Here is a 14,460-nt window from a genome sequence, read left to right as displayed (position 1 = left end):
CAATTACAATTATAAGGCAGGCAACAAAATCGTGAGTTACTGTTAGTGCGTTCCTTTCAAGACCCACCTCCTAACTTTCATGAGCAGCAGAGTCTCGCAACACGTCTGGATTGTTATGAAGAAAGTAAGAATCGCATCTGGCTTTCAGACTTTTGCTGTATTGATTTCCCAGAAATCGTCCATAGCCTAGTGGTTAGGGTTTCCGCATATTAATCGGGAGGCCCGGGCTCGAATCCCGGTGGAGGCTGGAAGTTTTATCACTGTTCTGAATTTTCATTCTCATTACGTTTTCAATTATATATGTATATATATATATATATATATATGTAAATATATATATATGCATATATGTCTGTGCCAGTTGTCTGAAGATCGCTATAAAGCGTGAAACTCCGAGTTACAACTACTAGTGTTCCACTACTCTCATCTAGTATCAACATATATATGCATATATACATATATATGTATATATATTTACATATATTATATATATATATATATATATATATATATATATATATATATATATATATATATAAATAAATAGAGTGGGGCAGAAGTTGAGACGGTCGATGTCCTACCCTAACTGCAAATGCCCTTTAGTAAACATGATGGCCAAAACTGTCTCCTAACAACACCTGCTGCAGTCTTATAATGGCGATGATATCTTTCAAGTGTTACAGTTTCGGGAAGGGCTTTGCTGCCCTGTGAGGCTGAAGTGATGGTAGTATGGGTTTGCTTCACCTATCATGTCGACCAACAATTGTTAAAATTTGGTATAACTGCAATTTGACTTTTTTTTTGTTTCTTATGATTTTCACTCTTTAAAGTTAGCCATAATAATAGGATCTTTCGGACTTGCCAGTGCACGAAAGAAAAGCATGGTAAGTGTTCACCTATGACCAATACGTTGTTAGCTACCAGATGTGGTCATAATTTTATGAACATTTGGAATTACATGACAGCGTTACATCAATAATGTTGTGGGTGTTATACTCTGACGTGTCTGTTTGTATATTGCTACAACTGATAGTACAATATGCATGGTTGCACATTACAATATAGAGAGGTACATGATAAAATGAATGAAGATGAATGTGAAGATTCAGCAACACTCTCTTATTTACTGATTTCATTATTGACGTCAATTGTGGGAGGCAGCACTCAATCTAACCTCTATAATCACTTGCCATAGCAAATACCTAGGAAAGTTGATATAAAGCTTACCTCGCAAACATTTTAATGTTTCCTTCGTAACTTCTTATTTGGAGTAATCGTAAATATCTTGCATTCAAACATTAAGCTAAAACATTATCAGTTATCAGAGCAAAAGTCAACACGGGTCTAAGATCAACAATATCATTATTGTCTTTGCGTATATTATTTTACTTTTCACAGGTCATCACTTTTATGGTTCTTGCCATCAATGCAACACTACTATGTGTGTTATGCTGTGGTTATCAGGCGACTCATGCTGCATATTTTCGATACTATGTAAGAACCAATAAAATAAGATATATTATTCATAAAAATGAAAAACATAAGAACATCACTTTTTGTTTTAAACAAAAGGCTATCATTGACATCATTTTGCATGAGTTATACTATATAGTGTACAGAGGGATCCTCCACTACGGCATCGTCTCGTTTTATAAGGAAAGAGAAAGTTGTGTTCATTCTTGCATGAGAATATGTCAGATCAATATGATTCAATAATGCCAAAGAAATAGTATTTATTGTTCACATTCCTCTAAGTTAACATAAATTATGGTGAAGCATCGCTACGAAACATCTTAAAGTTGATATGTATAAGGCTTTACGCGAAATTTAATGCTTAAACTAAAACATTGGCGTTTGTTTGGTAAAAAGGTTAATTAAGACCAAATATGTTCGCCGTGTGATTTATGATGAAACTGGTGATTACATATTACAAAATTTTGCAGGTTGATACATGCCTAGTAGTTCATATTTGCCTTTTCGTTTCTCAATTTTACTAGGATGTTGGTGCATTCGTCTTGTTCACCATAAGTTGCCTTTTGTATGGACTGCAACTCTTGTTTTGCATAATCGGGGCTAGTTTCACGTGTGTTGCTCTCTCAGATGGGGTACCACAACAGCAACTGGTAAGTTTCCAACCTTACTGCCAAGCGCAGGCGCGGCGGAACGGGAAAATGATTGGGGGGCTAATATGTGGAGACTATCTAAGCGGAGCGCCACCATCGGTTGGCGCGGAGCGTACAAGAAAATTTTGGGTTTTTTAAACCCCACAGATGGCCGGAAACGGCACTTCCCCAGTGTTTTATGCTGCAAATACCTAGCCCTAAAACATGGGTCTCAATGTTTTTACAGATTTTTACGTGCAATCTGAGAAATTGCAGGCTTGAGACTCTCAAGCCTGCAGATTGCACGTAAAAATCTGTAAAAACATTGTAATTTGTATATTCGATGGTGTTTTAAGAGAGAAGCTATTACTCGACGTGTACTCGCAAAGACGTTTTTGAGTGTAGTAAATTACTACTTGCAATTAAACGCAATAATTACAAGGGCGTCGGAAGCTATTTTTGATTGGTACGGCGGTTCAGAGTGTGGCCAACTATCATAATTATCGGGGGGACGTTTGGTAGGTCAAACTACGCTACGCGCCACCATAGTTGGCGCGTAGCGTAATGGAGAAGATTTTGAAAATACGCCTCCCAGATTGCAGGAAATGGCACTTCCCGAGCTTGAAAACAAAACCCCTGCCATGCTAGAGTAGTCACATTTAGCCTACTTGCCGTCATCATTATTGAAAATTATTGAAACATATACCTCCGAGATTTTTTGTTTTCCATTTTTTAGTCCTACTTTCTTTTCTTTTCTTTTTTGCGTCGTGAATATTGGTCCGTTCGCCGGACCTGCCCCTGAATTAAATAAATGTCATAAGAAAAAAACAGAAAGCATTTCTTAATGTCAACAAATGGGTAATTCCAAAACCATGTGCAGCTGCCAACAAATTTCTATCACCTAGCACTGTCATCATGTCATGAATGCATGTACCCTTTACAGCACAGGTGAAATGCTAATATTGTGTTTTTGTTCGTTTAATAATTGATTGCGTTTAAACATAAAGCCATGTTCCACGCCTTGCGTGTACTCGTAGTGTAAACGCAAATGTTGATGAGTGTAGCGTTTAGCTTATTACCCTCTTATTTAAATTATTTATTTATTTTTTCGATGAGGCATGATACAGACAATCAATTATCATATTTAATTATTACACCCATATAGTATACGTGTGCATCGGACAGATCGACAAGTATGCATTAAAAAATGGGCAGATGCACGTTCGGAGCCTTGGTAAATATTGGGGGGGGGCTTATCATGCATTTGCCCCCTCAACTTTTTCATTGGGGGGCTGAGCCCCCCAAACCCCCCTGGTTCCGCCGCCACTGGCCAAGCGACATGTAATCGATTTCTCTTAAACTTGCAGTTCTATAGTTCATGTTTATGCCACAACACACATGCCAATCATGAGAGCTCAAACTATCAGTCTGTATAGGCCAACGAGATTGTATAAGTATTTAATGAGTTATTATATGTTGTTGTTTTTTGTCAAATAATGAACGATGTTTTTCCCGTTTAAATTTGCTGAATGTCTTTCGAGTATTCGTCAATCCATCAGTATGTACACCCAACATTATAGAGAAGGACTAGTCAGTGAGGAGGTATTCATGTAACATATTCGAATAGTTTGCGTTGCAAAGTGTACACGTGTCAGCAATACTGGGTCTTTCACTCCTTACATTAAAATGTATAGCCAAAACGTCACCCTTTGTGGGTGTATCTGCATTTATATTTTTGCCCCATTACCGTTAACATCATAACTGAATATTCATAGACCAGATGTTACAAATCAGGGTGGGATATCAGACGTTCAATAAGGATGACAGCGGTATGTGGTAATCTAGTCCGCGAAGCCAATGAATTTAAACGATGAAGGTAAATGCCCGCATGTATGATGCAGTACTTGATCTGTTTCGGTGGTTTTTGTGTGGTAAAGGTTAGAAATACGAAAATAACAGTTGCTAATATGAAAATGACATCAAAACCAGAGTACTATACAACGTCTACCAAACCTCAACACCGATGAGCAGGAAGCTGGCGATTTACCTGTGTTTTTTCACGTGATGTTGCATATTTTGTGACGATTCACGCGAAATTTATGCGAAAAGCGTTTCTTAAAATACTCCTTAACCGTAAACCCGACAGACATCAAGCTGTAGGTGTGTATTTCCGTTTCGGACGTAGTGTGTCATGTGACTTATTATGCCATAATAGGTCAGATGTCAAAGTCAAATAACCATTTTGGCCATGATAATTATATACCAAAACGAAAAAAAGTTGTTGAAGCCCTCAAACCATGAGGTGTATCAGACTCTGCGCATTTATAACGCATTAATGCCAAAGATCACGTGATCAGAGGTCAATTTGTGTGATTTATGACGTCCATGGCCAAACCACAGAGGTCAAATAACCGAAACAATAATTAATGCAAAACACGTATAGGTCACAATAGAAGCCAATGGATCAAAACTGGCTGTATTCATTACCGGCTTTATTTCGGTGTCTGGTTTTTAAGCTTAGCAAAAGTGATGCAAATTATAACATTGATGAAATATTACATCATATTTTGGCTATTGTATATATGCCCAATTATATGAAAGTGTCATACCAGAAAGGAATGAATTGTTTGAAAGAAGGATTAAAGTGTATTAACTATAATACATAAAAGTGGTCATTAAAAAGCTTCATGTGTCTCAAACTCTGTGTGTAATAGTGATTACCTAATATTGATCATACACCGACAAGTTTGAATGAGATCAGCTGAACCCACTGATGTGCCTGTTGTTTGTTGTGGTTTTTCCCGGTTTCTTGAGGGTGTGTTTCCCTTTGAGGGTGTGTTTTCCTTAATTATAATTTAATAATTTAATTTTCCTTACAGATTACTTATCCACCTCACGCAATGCCGCCAGGGCAGGCTTATGGAGCAAGTCCATATACAGGTGTAGTAAATATGGCCATGCAACCAGCTCCAGTCAACGTTGGCAGTGTTAATGATGACCCTCCGGCCTACCAGTTCGCTGTTGCTCAGCCTAAAATCTAAGAACAATTTGGAAAACAAACGTAATATCCGCATTTACACAGAAAGAAACAAACTATTGATTACTTCTTAAATTTTGCATTATACTCTTATGTCAATCCGTGCTCACATTCAATATATGGTTATACCAATGTAAGCAGCCCAATGTAGAATTAATAAGTTTCCAATAAATCAGCTTGCTAACAGTTGTAATGCTTTTCTCATAAAATTGATATTATTAGCTCATTAACAACGAAACTGCAGTTATTGTCAGCATTTCGAAATAGGGGAAGGGGAAGGGGAGGGTCAAGAGGGTTTGGGCATATTCAACTGTTATTAGTATCCCTGTTTACGTCGGATTCTTCGATGCGATTTACAAATTGGTACAGACTTATATATTGGCAATTTCTATTAGACCGTAGTATAGTTTCTGTAGAATGGTTCAACAATTTTTCCAAGCCGTTGTCTTTTTTAAATGCAGCTCTGTATTTTATGTTTGTATTTATAGCAAAGAATACACAAGCAGGGAAATGACAATGATATCATTGTATAATCGGTGACGGGAGATATAACAAACCGTGTTATTATGTTAATTGTATGAAAGTACCATTGGGTGTACATGTAGTGTTTATACTTTTGAGTTCTGAAAGGCGTGTAACGTGTGTACAACGTATTTTGACACGTTCTTTGTTCGAAGATTGAACCCGGTACATTCCATGCGTTCAGAACAAATAACTATACACAAAAAGGTATAAAGTGAAAATACTGAATCTTTGTTTAAGTGTGTCGTCACTTAAGTTACACTTACCAAATGGGATCTTCAGCCACGCCCTAAATTAACAGAGGGCGCTGTCATATCGGTCCTTTCTAGTACTGCAAAACTTCATAAGTTGCAGTCTCTAAAATAACTGAGAATATTTTGGTACGTTCTTTACTTGCAGACTGAACCACATTACATGCTTTGTGTTCAGAACAAGGAAAAATAGTCAAAAAGGGTTAACTAAAGCGCTTCACAAAATCATTAGAGATATATGTAAACAGCAAAGAACAAGCGCGTTATATGCAGTCGTATCTACATCTCTGTTAGGACCAATATGATAGCGCCCTCGATAGAAACGTTGCGCAATTATAGTAACACATATTTTCATACTATTTCTTCTGGTTATTACTTCTGGAAAAATTGACTGTCCAAGTTCTCTGTAGTTAAAATTCGAAAAAATGTATCTTTTTGAAGAAATATTATGTTCCTTTGTGGATATGATGATGGACAATTTATAAAGCAAAAAGACATTTTCGGCTGAAGTACCTTAATGCCATCATCTGTTGCTGTTGCCAGATGCACTTACAAAATATCAGAAAATTTGAAAACTTAATATCTTTGCGATACAAGATGCTATGAGGATGTGGTTTGCGACTAAATATTCGAAATTTTTCAGTTAGTTTGCTAAGTGATAACTTTGGCTCCAGAGAATCTTTTAAATGGATTTTGAGGACGTCTTATCACACCAAGTCCGATTATTAATGTAAATTGAAACGTTTGTCAATTCTAATAACTTCAAGTACAAAACATTGCATGTTCTTTTCATTTCTTACTGACAAACATATTTTACTTAATTTACCTTTTGTTAAACTATGTGATTGCGTTTACTCTCTCAATTAATTTTCATTTTTACTTGAAACTGTCGTCACAAAATTAATGTTGATATGTCGTAGAACGTTAAACATCGCTGCTTACAAATAACCAAATTGTATTTATGTACCATTCCTCGTTGATGTTTTAAGATATATATCTATATGTAATGTAACTGTTATCATATAAAGATAACAAGTAAATCTACGCTATTGATTGAAGACCCATCAGTTCTAAACATTTTGTCCCGCACTCAATATATGGTTGCTTAATTTTGACTGAATAAAACCTCCTTTAATACTCTAGGAAATGTATCACAGAAGCTGTATACTATTTAAGCTACAAGAATTTCTTGAAGAACGATTAAATTTATGTATACGTGATATAATTTCTTTCTTTTTTACCTTCCTATTATAATTTTCTTGTTGCTTGAATAGCAACATTCTCGTAAGAAGCACACACACACACTCTTCGCCTGCATGAATGCATTGGTTACGATTATAATCGAAAAATATCATTTGTATAACGGCGGACCCAGGTGCAATTCAGACTTTTAACAAAACTTTTAATGTGAGGTGTACCTTTAAACCCCCCTCACCTAACAATTTATTATCGATGAACGTTTAACTTTGTCTGGATTGCAAAGATGATGTGTTCAACTTCTTTAATGAAGCTTTTTGGCGGATTTGGAAGAATTAGACACAAATATAGACCTATTAGCTGAGAAAGCGCGAGGCTTTGAAAAATTGTATTCTTTACTATTGATGCTACTACCTGTTTACTGCCTAAAAAATACTTGGTATTCCCCCCTCCCAGTGGCGGAGCGTCCATACAGTCAGGGGGCGGATGCCCCCCCCCCCCCTGACGGACTCAAATGTACTGCTGGCGCCCTTTTCAGCTCTTTACCACTTTTTACTTATTCGCGATTATTGACTTTTTTATTGCGCTCTCATATACCTATTGACATTTGTCATATTTTGTTGGTGTAATTTAGCGATGACACCTATTTATTCTTTGTTTATCTGCAAATTAGCCAGGCCCGGAAAGGGTCATTTCCGGCGATCTAGGGAGTATCTTTACTCAAAAAATGTCTGTACGCTACGCGCCAACCTGTAGTGGCGCTCCGCTTAGATAGTGTCGGAAGCGCCCCTACAGACCATTCTCGCCCCTCCTGACCAATACCCCTAGCTCCGCCACTGTCCCCTCCCCTCAACCCATCTAGCCCTTGACCTAACGAATGTCCCCTGAAGCTTAAATAATTATAAATATCCTAGTAGCTCATTGTTGGCTTTCTTTAATTGTGAGCGAATAACAGCTTTGTCGGAATATACAACTCCTGTTCCAAAGTAGAAATCTTTGACAGGAGCTCACCTTCTTTCTGACGGCGTGTTTTGGCTTTGGCAAAATCCATACTATTTCAAGAATAAGAATGATGATGACGAGGAGGAGGAGGAGGAGGAGGAGGAGGAGGAGGAGGAGGAGGAGGAGGAGGAGAAGGAGGAGTAGGGGAACAATGTTCATACACATAGTCATATCAGTGTAGTGCACAGGGTGGTTGTGTACATTCCAAATTTTTCCTTCACCGACTTAGATAGAGGCCTGATAATTTGTTAAAAAGGCGTAGACGGAACCACTTATTTTTACGAATCAGGGGATGGCTGTGTGGTCTTTGGATTCGTTTTCGAATTTGGCTTTCACCTCGGAAGAAAATTAAAAACAGTTAAGAGATCAAATAGTGCATTCTGAGGCATATTTAATGTATACATTGGGTCTTTAATAAGGTATTAAAGTAAGGTTGTGCAAATAAATACCTTTCAAGTTTGACAAAATTCTCCGACTGATTATGGAAGTGTGAAGCACCCCATTCCCCCCCCCCCCCCCAATTTAATCATCCCCGTTAGATACTATACACACAGCTTATGGGACATCATTACCACAAACTAACACATCATTCAATATGGACTTCTTCGGGTACTGAAATATCGATACCGTGTGGCCAGTTTGTCATTTAAATATGCGCTAAAGAGCTGTTTTAGTATGTTTGACAATTGACCTCTGACCCTATGAACTCGTAAACCACGCAGGTACAACCTTAGCCCAGGTACATATAGCCTACCGAACAAATTGAAGTCCGTCTGTATTATAATTACAAAAATACCGTAATACTCAAAATGCATTTGATTGTTGAAAGCTTTTCCGCAGCATGTTGATCAATTTGTCATTTGACTTCCTATTATCTCGTAACCTTTGGCATTTTACAATAATTAATACACTGTAGTTATCATACTACAGTAATATTTCGATCAGCCTGGAAAGTTACCCGTCGTTAAATAGTTCTAAATGGACTACCTACTGAAGTTACTTTTGTTATATATTTTCAGTCATACATAATTCTTTTCTATGCTTGGATATTGAACAGGCTGACATAAACTACTGATGGTCAATACGTCGAGAGGAGTGAAGGTGATTTTAAGGCATTTTAGAAGTTCATGGGTGAAGCTGGAAGATACCAAGTTTAGTGGAGCGTTAAACTAAACTACTATCTCAAAATGTAAGCGGTCACATAGACAAAATATTCAATGTGCTAAGACAGCAGTTTTCATATGGTGGGTAGAGCATGTCAGTTGAAGCAGCGAGGTAGCCATGACTTTGCAGGGGGCGGGCATGTTGCGATTTATAGGGGAGAGGGGTAAGGGGAGGAGGGTTCCCTCCCTTTGAGAAATTTTTGAACAATTGAAGGTCCTTAGATGCGATCTGGTGCAATGTTTTCCCAGTTTCAACATTATCAAATGATATCATATTATCAGCAGATTTTGTTTCCTGTTTGAATTCTGTACATGTTCTTTTACATATTTTATCAGGAAAACAAAAATAGTGCTCTTCTACAATGTTACCAGGAAGATGATTCTTGTTTATTGTCCATGCAATGTCTGGACTTTAATACAATTGACGAACTTAACTGATGGACAATATAAACTTTCATATTTGGTACGGCAGCCAGATGCGCAGTGGCCTTAAAAACAAATATCGTTATCGCAGTGTATTGGCAGTTTAATAATTATTTATAGGAAGCGCGTGTCACGTACGATTGCTAGCTTAGCTTCATAACATGCCGTTTGTGCAACAACTTATGACGAATCATGGAAAGGATGAGAACGCAGGTTGTCGACGTCGTTGTGCATACGGTTCGTGACACTCCATCGAGTGCGGTTAAGTAGGCTATATGTATTTTAGTACGCAGTGGCCAACTATAGGCTTGTTATAGGCTATAGGCTAAAACTAGCTAATTGTATCTGCCAAACTAAGTAGCTGAATAAGTAGGCCTGAATGTTACTACGATTGTAATCGAGTTAACGGAGCTGACGAGTATTCAAGATCAAAAGAGCACGTTTTTTTTTTACACTGAAAGCGTTTATCTATGCTTTTGCGGTCTTGGTTACTGGCTATATTTGTCATTTTGATGAGTGCTGTTTTGTTTATATGACTCTTGACCTCAGACGTCTGACGTTTTAACTTATTACAACATTGGTAAGGAATAGTTTGCGAAACGCATTTACGCACACATTTGACCATGTTTGACGTTTACCAGTATGAAATGCACATCACGGGATAATTTGGTGGGATAGGTAATGCGTCCTACTTTAACCACACACACGCCATCACCATCTTTTATATTCTCCTTGTCTTCGGAAAGGATAAGTAAAGTACGACTCGTGTTAATGGATTGTTCCTAACGATATGTCGATACTAGATACCAAGAGCTTAAAAGAAAAGGTTGTGCTTGCAAAAGAAAAAACATAATCTAACAGTTTGTGAAGTTTTATATCTCCAAAGTTCCGAAGGGTCTGCCTAAGTCGATAGTTCCTGTTGCGATTACCATGAAAACATGAGGATTATAATTTCTTCGTGGATGGAATACAAAACTAGTCAACCACCTCGTGGTAACGGCAACACAGAGTGCATGCAACCTTATAAGTTAAGACTTATCTGTAAACGAAGAGAAAACATATGCCACGTCTTCGTGTTCTTTTTGTATATTTATAATACTCTATATGCAGCTTGTATTGTTATGTAAATTTAAATTTCTATTCAAAAAGGGTCATTACATCTTTTATCACGTCGCCTGATCGAGAAAGAGTCGACACTGCCGGTGTAGTTAATCAACTGCAAAAGATTTTGTGGCAACCATTATTTACATTAGTATCCATGTATGACAGGAACACAGTAGGCAAACGTTTTTATGGGCATGTTTTGATCGATGTTATAATTAATATATGATAATACTGCAAGGAAATGTAAACATACGACACTTTTTTCTTTGTAGCATCTTGATAATAAAAAATGGACCATATTCTATGACAACAAGCGCTAAACGATGTTTTTTTTTTAAATACGAAAACGTATATTGAGCTTAAAAGTAATAGACTAAGTATTTTACCATTAAAAATGGAAAATGATAGTAAAAAATGGAGATATAGAATTCGGTACACGCAAATTATGAACACGAGAGTGTATATTGAGCTTAAAAGTATAAGGCTAATTATATTACCATTAAAAATAGAATATGAATGTAAACCAGAATGCAAAATGCATAATGGTTTCGATGACTTCAATGCACTAGACTTCTGCTTGTTAGTATAACCAGAACTAGCTGTTACACTACCACTATGCATGGCATGATAAATACAGGTTAGTCTACTTTGCGTGGCTATACACACCTTCACCAAAAACAATAGGAGTATTGTACTCAATGTTATGAATCCACACACCAAGTATTCGATGTATCCACAATTTCCATCGTTAGATATCATGCAATAGGTTTTTCAGAGTTTGACCTCTGGTGACCAAAAGGAGATTTGACCTCACAAGCAATAGGATTCTTGTACCCCAAAATGGCAAATCCATTTACTATGTGTGAAAAGTATCCATGAATTGTACCATGAGAAATCATGTTTTAATGCCTCGACAAATATTTTTAAAAGTACTCGCTATTTGGCGACCGTGGCTAAAAATCTATTCGCCCAATTTCACTCGCCAATAGACCTATGATTGTTGTTCAAGTCTCCAACGTATAGATCTGCAACATCAATACTTTCTATGAACAATGGTTAGGCAGTTAGGCAGATACATGGTGCTACGTAATTGCGCATTGGAAAGTCATGTTTCTTTGCAGTATGAAATTTAAACTTGAAACACTGAAAATCTGAAGTTGTAGGAGCATTTATCTCCAAAAATCCTAGTAGCAACAACAGCAAACTTGTCTCAAAACTTTTAAATTGTTCTATACTTTGCAAATTATGACTGATAGCCAGTAGGAAAATGCCTTAAGAAATAACTAAGGAGATTTTTTTGCCATCTTAAGTGTGTTGGTATTCTGACTGGTATTCTTCACGTTGTTGTGTTAACGAACCCTATTCTACCCAACCGTTGCTGGCTTAGACAACATATAGGCATGTAATAGGTTTGTTCGAGTTTTCATAATCATAAACGTGACGAAAGTCGAACGTTACTTTTAACGCCTAGCTATGCTGAAACTGGTGGAAGAGACTACACAAATTGAGATCAAAAGCCGATCCAGACAAAAGTTCGTGAACTCACTGCCAAACTAAGACCGTTTTACACAATTATTTCGCATTGAGATTGGTCATAGTAAAAAATCTAACTAGAAGAACTGTTAAGTTCATTAACGCTGCCTGGTCACAACGAAACTACATCCAAACCTGAAATAAATACGACAGAAATCGTCCAATAGAAACGCTTTACTACAAAGTACACCTTTCTACACGCAAAATAAGGCTTCCGAGCGGCACGTTGAAGCCAATGCAAATATGTTTGTCTTTTCAGTTTTAGATTATACTGATGCCCATAAGCCTTGTGCCTTGTGCTCTACATACTGAACTAACCAATACAACGTGAAACCAGATTGGTTCGATACCAAATAGAAAGCAACAAAGGAAGATTCTTTTTTATGAAAATAATTATTTTACATGAACAGAACCAACTAAACGTATGCTTTACTCACTTATGGAACGGCCATATGCGAATAAAGGATTGTATATGGAGGAGTGTCGTTAAAGTAAGGGGGGTTTATAGAAAGAAAACCTTGGACGTAAAATGGTGCACTGCGAGGTATAGGCTATTAATAGATTGAAAGTGTGTAGCTCTAAACACATGCATGTGCTGAAAAATACGTTTTCTTTTCTTGTTTAAAATTATAAAGTGTGGGGGTGTGGGGGGAAGGTTGTCCACCCAAAGAATTCATTTTTCCCTGAATGTAGGAAATTCCCCGAATGACTATGAAATGTGGAGCCTCCGCCCTCCCTCTTTCATTTGTACCTTTTTTCCTAAGACCCAACAAGCTGAAAATTAGAGTCAACAATTGACGATGAAACGGCAAATTTGTTAAACCTGGAAACGCAAATGACTTATTCCTCTCTGATATCAAATGAAGAATTACATATTGGCAAAGCAAAATTTGGAGCAAATTTCATTATAACTGTAATGTTACATGGTATTACTATATATCGGCCAGACTCTCCTGGTCCTGAGTTTATATTTTCAAAGAATAAATCACAAATAAAAAACATCATATTTTATCGAAATCCTAATCATTTTTGTCAAAACGTCATTTTATTGTAATAGACGTCCTATATAAATAACATTTATGAAAATAATCTATATTCAAATATATAGGGAATTGCCAAAAGTTTTAGAGATCTTATTTTTGTTTAGATCGCCGCATTAAATTAGTAATATTTTGTAGACCTCAGATACAGCGAGAAAGTAAACTTGACTTGGTGCTTTTTCACTAATACAACACTGTAATATGTTTGTCCTAATTAATAACCTACTGTCAAAAACAATGTGCTGTACCTAGTTACTAGTCTCATCTAGCATACAAGGTACATATATATATCGACTGAATAACAGAAAGTTAGGCCCTACAAGACATGTTGCGAGTTATGGTGCTAACACTGTTCAGGAATATAATTTTGTGCCTGGAAAGAATCACATTGAAAATGTTCAGCAGATAGAATGATTACTATACAGACATAATACATGCCCAAAGTACTAAAGACATACAGAGTAGGCTGGTACACTGATTTGATATTTACTGTGATAGCGAAAATTACTCTTTGTCTGCCCACGGCAAGGCGCCTCATTTATTCGTCATTGAAGACTTTATGACACGATAAATCTGACATCATGTACAAGTAGCAAACATATAAGCATTTTCAAAGCTTATAACCACTTTTGGACCAAATTTTTTATCTACATAATATTGGTATACTGATATTTGTTTAAGAACAAAGGTGATTCTGAAAAGAAAAAAATGGATGCTCATTGAAAAATTGTCATTAAACCTCTAAGTCAGTCCTCTTTTTAATGATTTGCTTCAATCTATTTTATCATTAATATATCTGCTGTAAGGTAGGTAATTAACCAGTCTCTCTATTCAGAGTCATTACAATACTTACACTTCAACTCCATTCATTGCTTCGAAATAACGAGCATATGCGTTTCAGTGATATTTTGTTAACATTCAACCTCTTTTTTAATTACTTTTCGAATGCATAAAGAGCCTGTCTAGTAACAATAGCGCGTCTGCTTTAGCTGGGAATAAATAAAAGGTTACCACGTTAATCAAATAAGAAACAGTTGAAAATATATCTACTGAATATACCGGGAGTCGCTATACGCCAAACTTTAT

The 14,460-nt window shown here is 36.7% G+C and overlaps 1 protein-coding gene across 3 annotated transcripts in view; it reads left to right on the top strand.

The window, feature by feature from the left end:
• LOC139974322 (uncharacterized) overlaps positions 1–6,105 on the top strand; it is a 41,296-nt gene extending 35,191 nt beyond the window's left edge. For 2 of the 3 annotated variants that reach the window (XM_071981353.1, XM_071981352.1), the window contains exons 3-6: positions 831–884; positions 1,399–1,494; positions 1,998–2,123; positions 4,982–6,105. In XM_071981353.1, the coding sequence (XP_071837454.1) occupies positions 831–884; positions 1,399–1,494; positions 1,998–2,123; positions 4,982–5,143 (438 nt within the window). In that variant the 3' untranslated portion in view covers positions 5,144–6,105. The remainder of the gene's footprint in view (positions 1–830; positions 885–1,398; positions 1,495–1,997; positions 2,124–4,981) is intronic. The other variant, XM_071981354.1, reaches the window with a different exon arrangement.
• The last annotated feature ends 8,355 nt before the right edge of the window (positions 6,106–14,460 follow it).

Source organism: Apostichopus japonicus, chromosome 9 (genome assembly GCF_037975245.1).
Source record: "Apostichopus japonicus isolate 1M-3 chromosome 9, ASM3797524v1, whole genome shotgun sequence".
In the NCBI taxonomy this organism is placed as follows: domain Eukaryota; kingdom Metazoa; phylum Echinodermata; class Holothuroidea; order Aspidochirotida; family Stichopodidae; genus Apostichopus; species Apostichopus japonicus.
The sequence above is the reverse complement of the archived record's forward strand: the minus strand, read 5'-3'. Positions and strand labels throughout refer to the sequence as shown.